Raw genomic sequence first — 14,589 nt, 5'->3', positions numbered from 1 at the left:
GGAGATGGTTTTTTGGAAAATGGAGAGCCAGTGTATGTATATCCACGCAGCACACAGAGCGATTACCAAGGACTGATGAGATGTCTTCCCAGATACATCTAATTATGACAATAGATTTACTTAACCACAATTCTAGCTAAAAGATTTTATAAATTTAATTTCTATATTTATAAAATCTGGGGCTATTGTTATGTATGGAATTTTGGACATGACGAGAGGGGATCACGACATTTACAGGACGGGATGTCAAGACGGGAAGAGTAAGAGATCGTCTTAGACAACATTAGCAGAAGAAGCCGATGCCTGGGAGTAGGACTCAGTCTAGCAGTTTTCGGATAAGTTGGAGAAAGAATAAGTAAGCTTATCTCCACGATTAACAACAACGATTTGAATGAGAGAAAAATGAGGGGAGGTTGGAGAAAAAGAAGGAAAGCAAAGAGGATAAGAGGAGGAGTATGATCAACACAAACACACACCGGCACATACCCGAGAGATTAGAGAAGAACACCTCGACTCATGATTGACATAACTTCGAGTATCTTGTCCTTGATTCTCAATAAAATTCTATTCATAGTAGCATAATTCAACCTCTTGTAACACATCTTCAAAAGATTAGTGGATCATATTTTGGTTGGGTATACATTCCCACCCGCGGTTTTTTCCCATTCACGGGTTTTCCGCGTCAACAATTCCCCGTCTCATTTACTTTTATTTATTTTCGTTTACATCAAGGTTCGTGGTAGAATTAATCATAAACATAATCAATCTTAGCATTTAATCCACAAATTTTGGTAAAAACAATGGCCACATGACACATGTGACATTTTCCCGGTTTATGTGATGCAGGTGTTTAGGAAAACAACCCCCAAGAGGCTGGATCATCAAGTCTTGATAGGGTGTAAACAGAGGAACTTAATAAAAGAATGTGTTAATATATATGATAATCATGAACAAATATGATCTCTACACAATATACAAATTTTATGATTTTGCTAGACCTACACAAAGTTAATCACAAGATTAAACCACTAATATTACTAATTTAGTTTATGATCAGAATAGCTTGCTCCCGAATTCTTCAAAGTCCTTCCCTTGTCTCTTGGAACAATCAGCAAGATCTCTTAATTCTGATAGACTCCTTCCAAGATTGAGAGCCACTTTCATTTCAAACAACTCTCCGTTTTCTCTTCTCTCTACATCTGTTTCATTTAAATTAAACTCAATATCTTCCTCCATTTGCTTAAAGAATCCAGCATTACTTCTATACAACTCCACCACCATTCCAACTTGACCACCATGCTCTAATGTGTTCACTACACTAGCCAAAGCTCCGGCCGCGACGCCGAGCACCACAGCCCATGATCCATGAGAAGGACTCCCCACAAATGCACTACCAACAGCAGCTATGCCTGTTAGTAAAGGCCCTGCTTTTGCCATCACTTTGTTAATTTTCAAAGCCTTTTCACCTAATCTCAAATAATCAGCTTTATCATTTTTGTTCAAAACACCAACTATTTCCTTCATCTGTTCTTCCATTTTTTCACTCCATCCATTTCCATTACTTTTAATTTGTTCACCTTTGAGTTGGCCTCTTCTGTGTTTAGGCCACCACACCGTTGGCTCCACGGAAGCCGGAAACTTTTCGATCATTTTTCCAAGTAAAGGAAGTGGGAAAGCCCTGTCAATAGCCAACACTTTCTCCAATGCTTCATCTACATCTCGTGCAGTTGGATTACCAATAGCAATCAATGTTTGAATCTGGTTATGAAGTTGCTTACACAATCTTGTGGCGTTACGTTGCTCTTCAGCCAATTGAGATGGTTGAATCTTGTTCATAATCACCAACATTCCTGTTGCAGCCAAGTACATTAAAGTCGACGACATTTTAAGCGCCAAAAGAGGACTACCAAGTGTAGCAGTTGCAGCAATGCCAGCCATTGTTGCAGCAGAAAGAGTAATTGTATTAATAGCAGTCAAGAGAAGGCTGTTCCAATTATTCCTCTGCTCACAAATATTCTTATGCATCTCAACTCTATCAGCTACAGCATCCATTATCGCGTAAAGCTTGGTGATCACAATTGGATCAGAAACATAAGGAGTAGCAGGACTGCTCAAAGGAGAGGCTTTTTCAGTAATAGGCTTTGTGTAACCATTATTCCTGATCAACTCTAAATCATGTACAAGACCTCTAGAATTCTGAAGCTTTGGAAAAGCAACAGAACTTATGTTTAGTTTTGGTATATTAATAGAAGCCTTTGCTATTCTTCTTTGGCTACACAAGAAACTCGAAGATTGAATTGCTGCTGCCATATAATCTTTTCTTTTATGATCACTTATAAAAAAGGTGGTAAACTGTTTGTTTGATGGGATGGCTAATTTTTAGTGTAAGAAATAAAAGAATCAGGATCGGATCGAGATCGAGAGAGAACTGTGAGTTACTAATATTTGATAACAAGTTAGAAAGTTGGATGAATATTGGGTTTGAACATGTACATGGTATTTATAGAAGATCTTTGCACAGGCGTACATATACGTGTGATATACATATATAAAATACATGTATAATAACCGGGTTAGTGCAAAGAAAAGACTTACTGAAAATATGTCAAAAATTCAACGTTTGAACAAAAGGGGGGGTCTTAATTTTACTCAACATAAAATATTGGGTGGACCATTTCTGTTCTTGTTTCTTGTGTGTAGATATACCTCAACTACTTAATTCTCTTACTACGTATACTCTCCAATATTGACTTTCAACCTACACTATCTCGTGCCTCGGATTTTCAAACCTATGTTATATTTCTATATTTAAACAACAAGTGATCATCAAGTTAAACTTATTGGAAGGATTCATATTTGTTTGTTTGATTTTTTGTTTTGTTTTGTAGAAGATTATTATTATGATAATTTATTACACATGGGCCTGTAGCCATTCGGATACATGTCCTCACGTTGATCCTACTTGCAAATTTTTAATATATAATTGTGATAATTGAAGTGTTTTGAAAGTATATTGTTGTCCTTGTAACTATTTAAAATGAAGTTGTATAACAAATATGAGACTTGTTTATTTTGATATAATTCAATTATATAAATTATAAAATTATAGTGTTTGATTTGTTTTATTTTAAATTGGACAAAGAAATTTCAAATTTCAAGGTTTGTATTTATCATAAAACATACTCCCTCTATTACTCTCATTTGTTTACATTTGAGTTGTAGAGGTTATGAAAACGATAAAATATTGGAAAAAAGTTTTAAAAAATGATTAAAATAATGGAAACGATTAATATTTGATCTATCAAGTAGATATAATGGAGATAAGTATTGCATGTACTTAATTTTTATATTATTAAAATTTTCCTATTTTTAAATTTTTAAAATATAAAGAATTGAAAGGGACACTAGGATAGATGGAGTAATAACTTAGTTCATAATCTAAGTATAAAATTATTAACTACTTACCAAAATTCATTAACTACTTATCAAAATTAATTACGTAATTTCAGGTTATAGTAACAAAATAAACATAAATATCTTTTTTTAATCATAGATTTTCTAATTATATTTAAATTACATAAAAAAATCAAATTTTCATAATTATAAAATTGACCGAACAATCTTGGACCTAATATTTCTCAAAAGTTGTCTTTTTAAGTACGCACTAAAAAGATATCATTCTTTATATGCATGCCCTTTGTATACGTGTTTCTCAATCTCCACCAGGATCCTTGGAGCCTAAAATAATGAGCCATTTTCTGTAAATCTGGTACAATTTACTCGGTGGCTGTGTTCGGTAACGCCACTTGTGGTTGTGTTGTGGAGGTAGTTAAATGTGTACATGCATGCAGCACGTCAAAATTACAACAATTTTAGAGTTGTATTAATTTAATGCTATTTCTATCTTTATTTTTTGACTTTTCTTTTTGAATAAATTAAATATTACGTTCATTTTACATCTATGGCCATAACTAATATAATTTCCTAGAGAAATATATTTTTTGTTCAATATTTTTAATATATGCTGCATTACAAATTTAAAATTTAATACAGATATGCTTAGAGCATCTCCAATGACGTTGACTATAATTGGTTGACTAAATCGGACATGTAGAATAATATGTAAAATTTGTTGAACCGGTAAGATATTATAGTTCGAAGGTATATTTTAAAAATAGTATGCTATTAAAATTTTATATTGTTATAAATAGAATATATTACTTAAATATGGTAATAAAAGATTATTTTTATAGATTTCTTACCGCCTGTAGTGGTTCAACAAATATAACAAATATCAAGAGATTGATTATATTTATAAATAAGGGGAATGTATCACTGTATATGGATTTTGTTACATAATTTCTATATTTTTTTATTTATAATATGTATTAATGATTTTTAATTAAGGATTTTATGAAGATGCTTTTAGGAAAGATGTTTATTATTTTAAGTGACTTGATATAGATACATCAATTTTTCCGAAAAACAAAACTATAAACCATTAACAATCCAATCCACGATTTTGTTCATGTCGAAAATAAAAAGTCTGACACGATTGTTTTATTTTTACCCATTCGCGTAATCAGTATTAGATTTTAATTTTTGTATTATTATAGAGCACGTTTCAAATAAAATTAAATACGCTGCCCCATTGTTGATAATTAAACATACGGAGTCGTACAACAAAACGAGTGAAAAAACTGCTGCAGCATTTATGAGAAACAAATAAATGCCACGAGATCCAAGCCCTTGCTTCAATGTTTAAAAAACTAGATACGCAAATACACAGTATCTCAGTTAGTATTACATTGACTGCAGTCTGCAATCCCATTTCGAAAACAGCATTAATCACGTAAATACATGATTAATTTATTTTTAAGTGATTTTCTGTTACATCGGTTTACTTTTTCAATTTCCTAATTGGAGTATATGCACAACATGTATATAATTAGTATCAGTACAACTGTTACTTTCAAAAAAGCAATTCAATTATCTTTACATGCCCTAAACGAGTGCTCCCTCGGTCCCATGGATTGTTTACGTATTTTTCGGCATATTTTTCAATATTCGTTTAAAATATAATTTCATAATAATTTTTTAAAAACAAAAAAATATGAAACAAAGTTTAATTTTTAAACTTTTATTCAGAAAAAAAAATTTAAAAAAAATATTATGAAATTATACTTTATTGAAATCTTAAAATACATGCAAACAATGTAGGTAAACAACTCAGTATCTATATCCATGATGTACTCAATTTATTATAACTCGTCGGGACTTAGTTTCAGAGATTTCTTAACACGTTATAAGATCTCATTATTTTACACAACATATATATTATAAGCTTATGTAGATACACAAAAATCTCGTTATTCAATAAAAAATAATAGTTGCAGGGGTTTTTTTTCGCGTGTCGTCTACGGAGAAAACCAGCATAACACTCCATTAATCCCTTTTGAGATAAAAATTTAACATAATTAATGTACACATTTCTGTTTAATAATATCCACTGTATAGTACAGACTGTTGCTGTATAATTGTATTAGCATTTACGTATACTGTACACTTCTATTTGCAGCATCGTATCCCTGATAAGATGTTGTTCTATTAAAGTTGCTATATTATACTTGAAGTAATTAACTATTAACATCTCTGTTTAGTGATAATACACACATTTTATGGTTTCAAATAATTGGACACTTAGAGCTCTTTTCCCCGTACAAAATTCTTAGTTAAATTATTTATGTGATATCTAGATGACAATATTTAGAAAATATGTAAAATTTGAAGCATTTCAAGCATAATATTCCTTAACAAAAATTACAGATAATCATATTTGATTGTTTATATTTATCGAACTACTAAATCATTAATCACTTAAGTATAATTTTACTATCATAATTATACATAATATCATTTGATTGTTTACGCTTCTCCTTAGATAAAATTTTATATACTTGTTATTTTAACATATTTTAGCTAACAATTCTTGTAATTAGCATTAAAATTGCTCTATATCATATTTTTTTGGGACTAATATGACGTTCTAAGAAATTCTCGGATGAATCAGGGTCAAGTACATGATCTTATACGACATAATATAAAATCTTTCATTTTTTCTGAGTAGAAATTCAAAGATAAAATTTTATTTGGAAAAAAGGTTTCAAGAAATATAAAACTGACATTTTGAGCTTTTTAAAAAATCAAAATAATATGTAAATTTGAATGAAGGGAATATACCTGAATAAAGAAATATCTATGTAGATACATGCAGTAAAACAGTGAGGCATCATCCCACGACCTAATTGCATTCAACAGTAGTTATTCAAATATAAAATTATTCGTATCTGTAGTTTAAAATAATTTAATGCAAGTAATTAGTTATATATCCGGTCAAACTTTTATCCCAATATCTTGTGTGCAGGGATGGTAATCGAGTTGGTCGAAACAGGTTTAACAAAAATTAAATTTGAGCCCAAACTTCTTTGTCGAATCCGAACATGAATTCAAATCCGAAAAAATTTGAATTACTAAACCGAACTCGAATCCATCGAGTTTTATTTGGGTTCGGGTTCGGGTTCGGTTCGGTTCGGTTCGGTAGATTTGTAAAACTCTACCAAATTGCACATTAATTCCCGAAAACTCTAATGAAGAATTATTAGGATATGATTCGAGAAAAGGGGTCATATGTCCGTCGATATTGAAATTGTTGGAATTGAATTATAGGTTCAGAAAAGGCCAAGGATCAGACTTCTAACTTCTAAGGATGAAATTGTTGGTTAAACAAGATAACAATCTTGGCCTATAGTATACTTGTTTCGAATCGTGTTATTAAAAATATGTTTAATAATAATAGTTGAGTAATGTTAAATTTTAATGTAATAATTTGTATAAAGTATAATCATTTTTAGTATTAATATTGGTAATATATTATATTATATATTATAATAATACTATATATACATGTATATGTAAAATATTATTTATAAATTAACGCACGGTTTGGGTCCGGTTCAGGTTCGGATAAGAACATAATGAGTTTCGGGTTTTTGGGTCGGGTTGGAAACGGTATGTCTTAAATCCGAACCCGGACCCAAAATAATTCGGGTTTAAACATCAAATCCAAACCCCAACCCAAAATTAAAATATTTGAGTTTGATAAAATCCGATCAGATCGGTACGAATCAGATAGAAGTTTAGTTCAAATTGCCATATCTAATTATGTGTTCTATTTGTTTTAGGCAACGGGCCTGGTGGCCTTGGACCTGGAGAATGGAATTAGTCAATAAAACCCAAATCCTCCTCATTTTTGTGTACTGGACTTTCAAACTTCATAATACGTCCTTTTCACATTCACAAGGCCCATGAGCCGTCAGAAGAGTATATACATTACGCACTCCCCCTAATTTGTACTAAAGATATTAGTTGAATTATAAAGATAAATTAAACTCTTGCTTTACAAAATAAATATATTTTGAAAAAGTTTGAAATTTTAATACAAGTCAATAAAAATGGAATTACTTGTTTGAATACGCATTTTAAATTAATAACAAGACTCGGTAAAATTACAATGACCATCAATAAAATACAATATTTTTGTAGGTAAATGTTGAAAATTGAGCTTCTGACCATTGAACTACTACTGCCTACTTAACGTATATTATATGTTTTAGATTGTGAATTTGCGAGTCACTCACTTGTGTTAGTGGAATTTGAAACAGACACTATACTTTTAATTAATTAGGCAAGATTTTCTTGTGTAATTTACTGTAAAGCGGGTAGAATAATGTTGGGCCGAATAACCAATTTAGTTTTGCTCCATCACCTTCAAGTATGTATATTTACGTGATTATGGTCTTATGTGGTCTATCATGTGTGTTAACCCTAGAATTAATACATAAGAAGAGTGTTCATTAAAATTATTATTAAGAGGAACTAGAAATGGATTTATGGTTATAGCATTTCATTTCGTAAAATTATAGTGCTATGTAGTCTCACAGTTCTTTTCTCAAGACAAATTCTGTCAAAAAAAAAAAGAAAAAGAAAAATGGAGGCATAAAGCTCAACTCTTTCACAATATGGCTGTTTTTTTAACAGGTTTGAACATTTTTTTTTTGAAATTAGTTAACTCCCTGCTCTTTCAAAATTGTAATTTAATAGTATTATACCAGACATGTTGTACTATGAATAGAGTAGGAGTAATTGACAAGTTAAAGGAATGAGGTGCTAGGTTTTGTGCTACTTGTATTTGAGCCATGAGGTGCTAGGTTTGGTGCTACTTGTATTTCACCTCTACCCTGAGCAAATTATGGAAATGGCTTGTTAACTGAAAGATCATATTTTAATTTTTACAATTTATCTATTATTTCTCCAATTTTTGATCCTAAATACTATCTTGAAACATTATTTTGTTTGCAAGATGGGATGATAAGTAGTTTCATCTGCCACATCAGTTCTTATATACATTTTTATGTTACATAGCATCCTCGGATACGTATTTATATAATGCGTATCAATAAATACATATAAAAAATTTATATATATCATCCTGATTTTTAAAAAAACGGTAGATGTGTTACACGATTTGGCATATATATGGTGGGTAGATTGGATCAAACATCACATAATTATGATATTTTGGTAGTTATCTCCAAATCATGTATATACTTATATTTCGAACTATAAATGAAAACGTATCCCTAAATCGATCCATTACTCCTGATAACATAGCTTTTTTTTAATTAATTTTTAATATATTTGTATAAATAATAATATTTAGTAAAATCAATAAAATTTAATTATAAAATGTTATTTGCAAGTTGCAACTATATATATATATATTCTAATATTTATTTAAAGTAACTTATTACAATCTATAACCAGTAATAGTTTGAATCAAATTTCACATTTGTCAAAGATTAAATTTAATATTTAGCAAATTTTGATTGTCTGTTAAGTTTTGTAGAACAAAGAGATGGTAACCAAAAGTAAAGATCGAACCCCACAGATTAATAAAATTATAAATTAAGTTGGTGCAGGTGCCGAAAATACAGACTTGCCAGTTCTGCAGTTACATGACCTTCCAATGTCATACCCAGGTTACCCGTACTTGGTCAAACTTTATATTTCTGCTCCAACTATTTTTGTGTGCATGCTTTATTGACCTAGTTTTTGTTGTTTTTTATGTACATATGTTCATAAAACGTTAATATTATTGGCGGTTTAAATGAAAGTCCAAGCCAATCTGCTGCTACCGCGTGCGCCATGGTATATATAATTGTATTAAGATTACCAAATTTTACTAGCAACTCGATTTAAAAAGAATCATATTTCTATTCTCTTAAATTATGTCTCTTTCACAATTGCATGTTTCCAGCTCCATTTCACTCCCTTCTTCAATATCGTCTTCGAAATATTGTCCTTCCAAAACAATCAATGCTTCCATTAATCATATTCCGAAATTAGTATTATCTAGCATTTCACTTCCCAAGGTCCGAAAAACAAACTTGTTAAAAGAACTTCACAAGAAATCAGATCTTGAAATAACAAACACAATCGAAACCAGGACCAACAACCCTAGCTCATTCACAGATAATGAGCAACAGGATCATGATTCCGCGGCCAATTCTGATGTTAGCACTGCTAAGATTTGGGCTATTCTCGAGGAAGTGTCGAATAGAATAGAGATGCACGAAAACATACGTGAACAGCGTGACAATTGGCATTCCCTCCTTTTTAAATCCATTAACATGATCACTCTTTCAGCAACAACAATGCTTGCACTTGCGCCGACAACCCATGTTGGGGGAATATTGTCACATTTTCCGATTAATTTATCGTCGTCTCTATTGTTTTTTGCAGCTACTGGAATGTTGATTGTGATGAACAAGCTTCAACCATCACAACTTGTCGAAGAACAACGTAATGCTACGAGATTATTCAAAGCTTTACGTAGAGAAATCGAGAATTTTATATTTCTCGGCAATGTCCCTACTCACAAAGATGTGGATATTTTGATAGTGAAAACCTTGGCTCTTGATAAGGCTTATCCACTCGCTTTAATCGGGGCAATGCTTGAAAAATTTCCTAAAAAATATGAACCTAGTTCTTGGTGGCCTAAAAATAATTTTCAGACTATAGAAAAACCATTTAGTGACTATGGTAATGAAAGAAATGGATGGAGTCAAGAATTAGAAAATGAAATCAGAGAAATTAATGAAGTTGTGAGAACAAAAGATAAAGAAGACTACGAGAGACTCGGAAATATAGCTCTAAAACTAAATAAGGGTTTGGCTATCTCCGGTCCACTTCTAACTGGTGTAGCTACAATAGGATCAGCCTTTTCGGGGGTATCTCCTGCAGCGGCGATGGTGGCGGTGGTAGCTGGTGCAGCCGCTACAATAATAAATACGGTGGAGCATGGTGGACAAGTTGGAATGGTGTTTGAAATGTATAGGAATTGTGGTGGCTTTTTTGATCTGTTAGAAGAATCAACAAATAGTACACTTGAGGAAAGTGAATTGGATAAGAGAGAAAACGGGGAGGTGTTTGAAATGAAGATGGCTTTGAAATTAGGAAGAAGCTTATCGGAGTTGAAAGATCTCGCAAACAAATCTAGTTCTTCGCGAACAGATGATAACAGCTTCAGTGAATTTGCAAACAAGCTCTTCTAAAATGGAGAAAAATAGATATCATTATTTACTTTTAGATTTTCTATTTTGGCATGAATACTTAATTTGTTTGTATAATTGTATCTATCATTGCTGAATATGTATTAAAATTTAATGGTTAGTATTGGTTTGAAAGCACGTATACAATGGCTGAATATACGTACGTAATGTCTGTGCGCGCATGCATGCATAGCGGGAGACTAGAGAGATATGTATTATTTATTAAATTCATTCATATGTAGTGTGTACAATTGATATTAGTTGCGTTCGATTAAGGTGGTTGATGATGCATGTGTGGGATGTGTTGGACAAACTTAGTATTTTAGACTAAGTTGTGAATTATTTTGAGACTCTATATGAGTGAGCCACATTATGTGTTAGTGGTGTGTATTTGATTGAAACGTATTCTTCTCTTCGAGGGGATACCAACGCATATTAACACGCTCAAAATGAGTAAAAGGTGAATGAGAACTGATGTTCCAAAGTTTTACCTTTTAATATGAAAAGTGGTTTTGTACCACATCGAGAGTAGCACAAACCTATTTCTTAGTTTTTCTTATAAATACCATGTACCACATCGAAAAGAAAAACAAGTCCTTTCAAGCCTCTCTTTATAAATAGAGTCTTAGGGCACCAATTTTATTAAGTCAAGGAAATAAGAGTCATCTCTTTCATTCTTGGTCTCTTTAGTCTTAAATTTTTTCAATATTCCGGTGATAGTTCTCGGGCTCAGTTCAAGTTCGCTGAGAGTATATTCGATCTATCGATTATACTAGTATCTCGTTTTATCCTGGGAAGCAGGTCGCTAAACACGGATGGTGCGGGGCGAAACTGCTTTAAGGAGACCGTTTTCTGGACTCGAGATTAAATCCAATCTCTGTTTGTTTTCTCAAACCCTTCTCCTAATTTAATTGTTAATTCTTATATGCTTATGTGATTTAAGAATTAGCAATGTTCTTATGAATTAGTTATATATTCAATATATATATAATAATGTCTTTATCGTACAAGATTGATAACAATCTTAAAGCAGTTTTCTTCAATTTTCGTACTTTCTTGTGAGTAGACGCAAAAGTCAATTTGATTGTTTAAATTGGATTTATTTATGGGTATATGAGTGGCCATTATTTGCCTCATTAATTAAATTAAATTTAGAGCGTTAATTTCTTTGATCACTTGTTGCCATGTGCTTGAAATTAATATAAATTTGATTTTAAGTGGTGTTTTTTTAAGCATAACAGGTACGAGGCAAAAGTAAGCACAATTAAAGTTGTTGGATAACTGGTTTCTTATAAGGCTATTGATGCTTTAATGGTTATTGATTTATGATCAACTTATATTCAAGTGGACATATTTTGTGACATCTCTCTCGGGTTGATCATTATAAATTGGTAGATTAAACCCAAATTTATAATTCATTCATGTTTTCGCTATTAATGGATAGCTTATTATGTTTTGTTAACATGGTGATTGATTTCTTAATTCTGAATTGATTTTGGAATTATTAGTACACTGATACAAGAATCGTATATGCTATAGTTTACATGCGTGTTTGCAAGTTCATAACATGATATTGCTATGCAATTAAATGATATGGCTACATAAATGTGACCCTTCATGATGGAACTTGATTATTTGGTGATTAATTTTTTAATCATTGTTGAGTGATGATAAGGCATCAATTATTATTGTTTAATCTTTAATAATGGAGTTATATCACAAACTTGTAATACTGGATAGAATGCAGTAACATGTTTGTTGTTAAATAATGTGACGAGGTGGGCAGCTGAAGTGAACCAGATTTACAATTGCTCAGGATTCTCCACATTAAAAAACCTAATGGGCCTGGAGTACAGGTTATGAGTCGGCACATAAATTATATTTTTCTGGTTGGATTTTTCCTCCAGTTAAATAGTAATTTCACGTGTTGGTGTCGGTCTGCTGCGGCAGTGACACACGAGCCTATTATAGTGATCCATATGATACTTAATACGACGAATATTGATCTCAGTAGTTATGCTGAACTTCGGAGAGAATCCGAAAAGTTGTTAACCCTAACGCATCAGTTGATCAAGGATCATTGAATGTGGGGTTATTGAAGATTTATGTTCTTCCTTGGGTCTTTTATGGTTGTACCAGTAGGTGAGCCAGAAATGTAGGTTCGTGTGAACCATGTAAACATTTTAGAGAAATTCGGTAATTGAATTTTTAATGATAAAAACCACGGGAAGTTCTTTAAACATGATATTAAAATCTTATAGGTTTTAATGAATGACGTAAAACCTGCTCAGATGAGAGGTAGTGACACGATACGTGTTTACTGTATGGTTTGATAGTAAAACATTTATCACTCGTACTCGTAGTCGAGTCAATATTGAAGCTAAATAGAGAGATGTGTGCTCTATAATCTCAAGGGTAAATCCAACTTAATACAGATAATTAAGATGGTAGTGAATAAATTTGATGATGAATAATCACCGGGCAAATTCTGTTTGCAACATGAATATTCATGAGGTCGTTGCACCTTACTCGCATTAAATAAATGGAGTAGATGCAGGCTTGAGTTGCGCTCTGAGAGAGATGCAAAACGATTGTGATCAGCTCAGACTATCACTGAATTTGAGGATATTAGTTACGAAGGGCTAATCGTTCCTTAAACATGATACCACAGAAGGAAATAATTAAATTTCCTATTAGTTTTGGAATATTTTCTGACATTCTGTAAAATATTAAAATTGTGGGGGTATCTAAAATAGAAAATTATTGAATTTTCTATGATTAGTGGAATGTAATGAAACATTCTTGAAAATAATTAAAATGTGGGGGTATCTCGAAACTTGATACCAATACCTCTGTTGGTAGCATGAGATCCAAAATCAATTGAGATATTTTGGATGGATACATAGACAATGGTTGAGTCTAATAATATCCGATATATGAATCTAATTTTTGAGATTCGTAAGAATACTATTACAGAGTTTAGGAATGCTTATGCGATAAGCTAGTAGATCCTAGTAGATCTGTAATTAAAAGTCATCTAAATGAACTTACGAGTTATTGGATGAATGTGAGGATGAACTTGCAGAGAGCAAAAGACTTGGATAATTGCTAGTCCCGAATGTCTTGATAATTGGCTTGAAGGTGAACTCGTAAATTTAATAGAAGCAATGCGCTTCTCGTATAATTTCTTGATAAGTGAATATATCAAGAGAAAATTTGACTATTACTGAGAGTCAATAAATCAAGATTTTCTAGCACGTATACTAGAAAATGGATTGTGCATGTTCTCTCTATGTCCTTTGTGGGGGAAAGGATGTTAAGAAATAGAGAGAGTGGTTCTGTTTGACAGAATCTTGTTTAAAAAATATATAGATCTTTTTACGAGATAGAAGCATTAGGACCCAAATAAATTTTTAAATTGGGAAAATATATCTGGGTCTGAAGGAAGTATAAGGTCAGACTGATACAAAAATATTACAGTCGAAAGTGATGACCTTATATAATATATGAAATATTCTCGAGTTTTGAGAATAAGGTTCATTAAGATGATACTAAAATTATCGCATTGTGAAATTTAAAAGTGCATCAATGAATATTGAGATGGTCTTTCTAAATAGATATTTGGAGAAATATATATTTACGTGAACCCGAGGGTTGCTCTAGATAAAGCAAGAGTAGAAAATCTGTATTTTCGGTGATCATGTTGAGTGAAACAACATTGACACGAAATAATGGCATATTAAATTTGATATTGCTATGATAAGCAATGGCTTCAAATAAATGACATGGTTGCCATTTTGAGGACGCTCAAAATTGGTTGCTATGTGAATAAGGATTGCCAGTTTAAGGACGCTTAAACTCGATAATGATGCAAACTGAAATTGCTGGTTTTTGGGACGCTAAAAGCTGGTAATATCAA

General features: G+C 31.9%; 2 protein-coding genes across 2 annotated transcripts; one reads left to right on the top strand and one right to left on the bottom strand.

The window, feature by feature from the left end:
- Window positions 1–918: 918 nt before the first annotated feature.
- LOC141667602 (putative F-box protein At4g22030) lies at window positions 919–2,452 on the bottom strand. Its single transcript, XM_074474152.1, has one exon. The coding sequence runs from the start codon at window positions 2,308–2,310 to the stop codon at window positions 1,054–1,056; it is 1,257 nt and encodes a 418-aa protein (XP_074330253.1). The 5' UTR covers window positions 2,311–2,452; the 3' UTR covers window positions 919–1,053.
- A 6,895-nt stretch (window positions 2,453–9,347) lies between these two features.
- LOC141664893 (putative F-box protein At4g22030) lies at window positions 9,348–10,673 on the top strand. The gene has a single exon (XM_074470851.1). The coding sequence runs from the start codon at window positions 9,348–9,350 to the stop codon at window positions 10,671–10,673; it is 1,326 nt and encodes a 441-aa protein (XP_074326952.1).
- The last annotated feature ends 3,916 nt before the right edge of the window (window positions 10,674–14,589 follow it).

Source organism: Apium graveolens, chromosome 6 (assembly GCF_009905375.1).
Source record: "Apium graveolens cultivar Ventura chromosome 6, ASM990537v1, whole genome shotgun sequence".
NCBI classification, from domain to species: domain Eukaryota; kingdom Viridiplantae; phylum Streptophyta; class Magnoliopsida; order Apiales; family Apiaceae; genus Apium; species Apium graveolens.
Note: the sequence above shows the minus strand (reverse complement) of the source record. Positions and strands in the feature narration are given on the sequence as shown.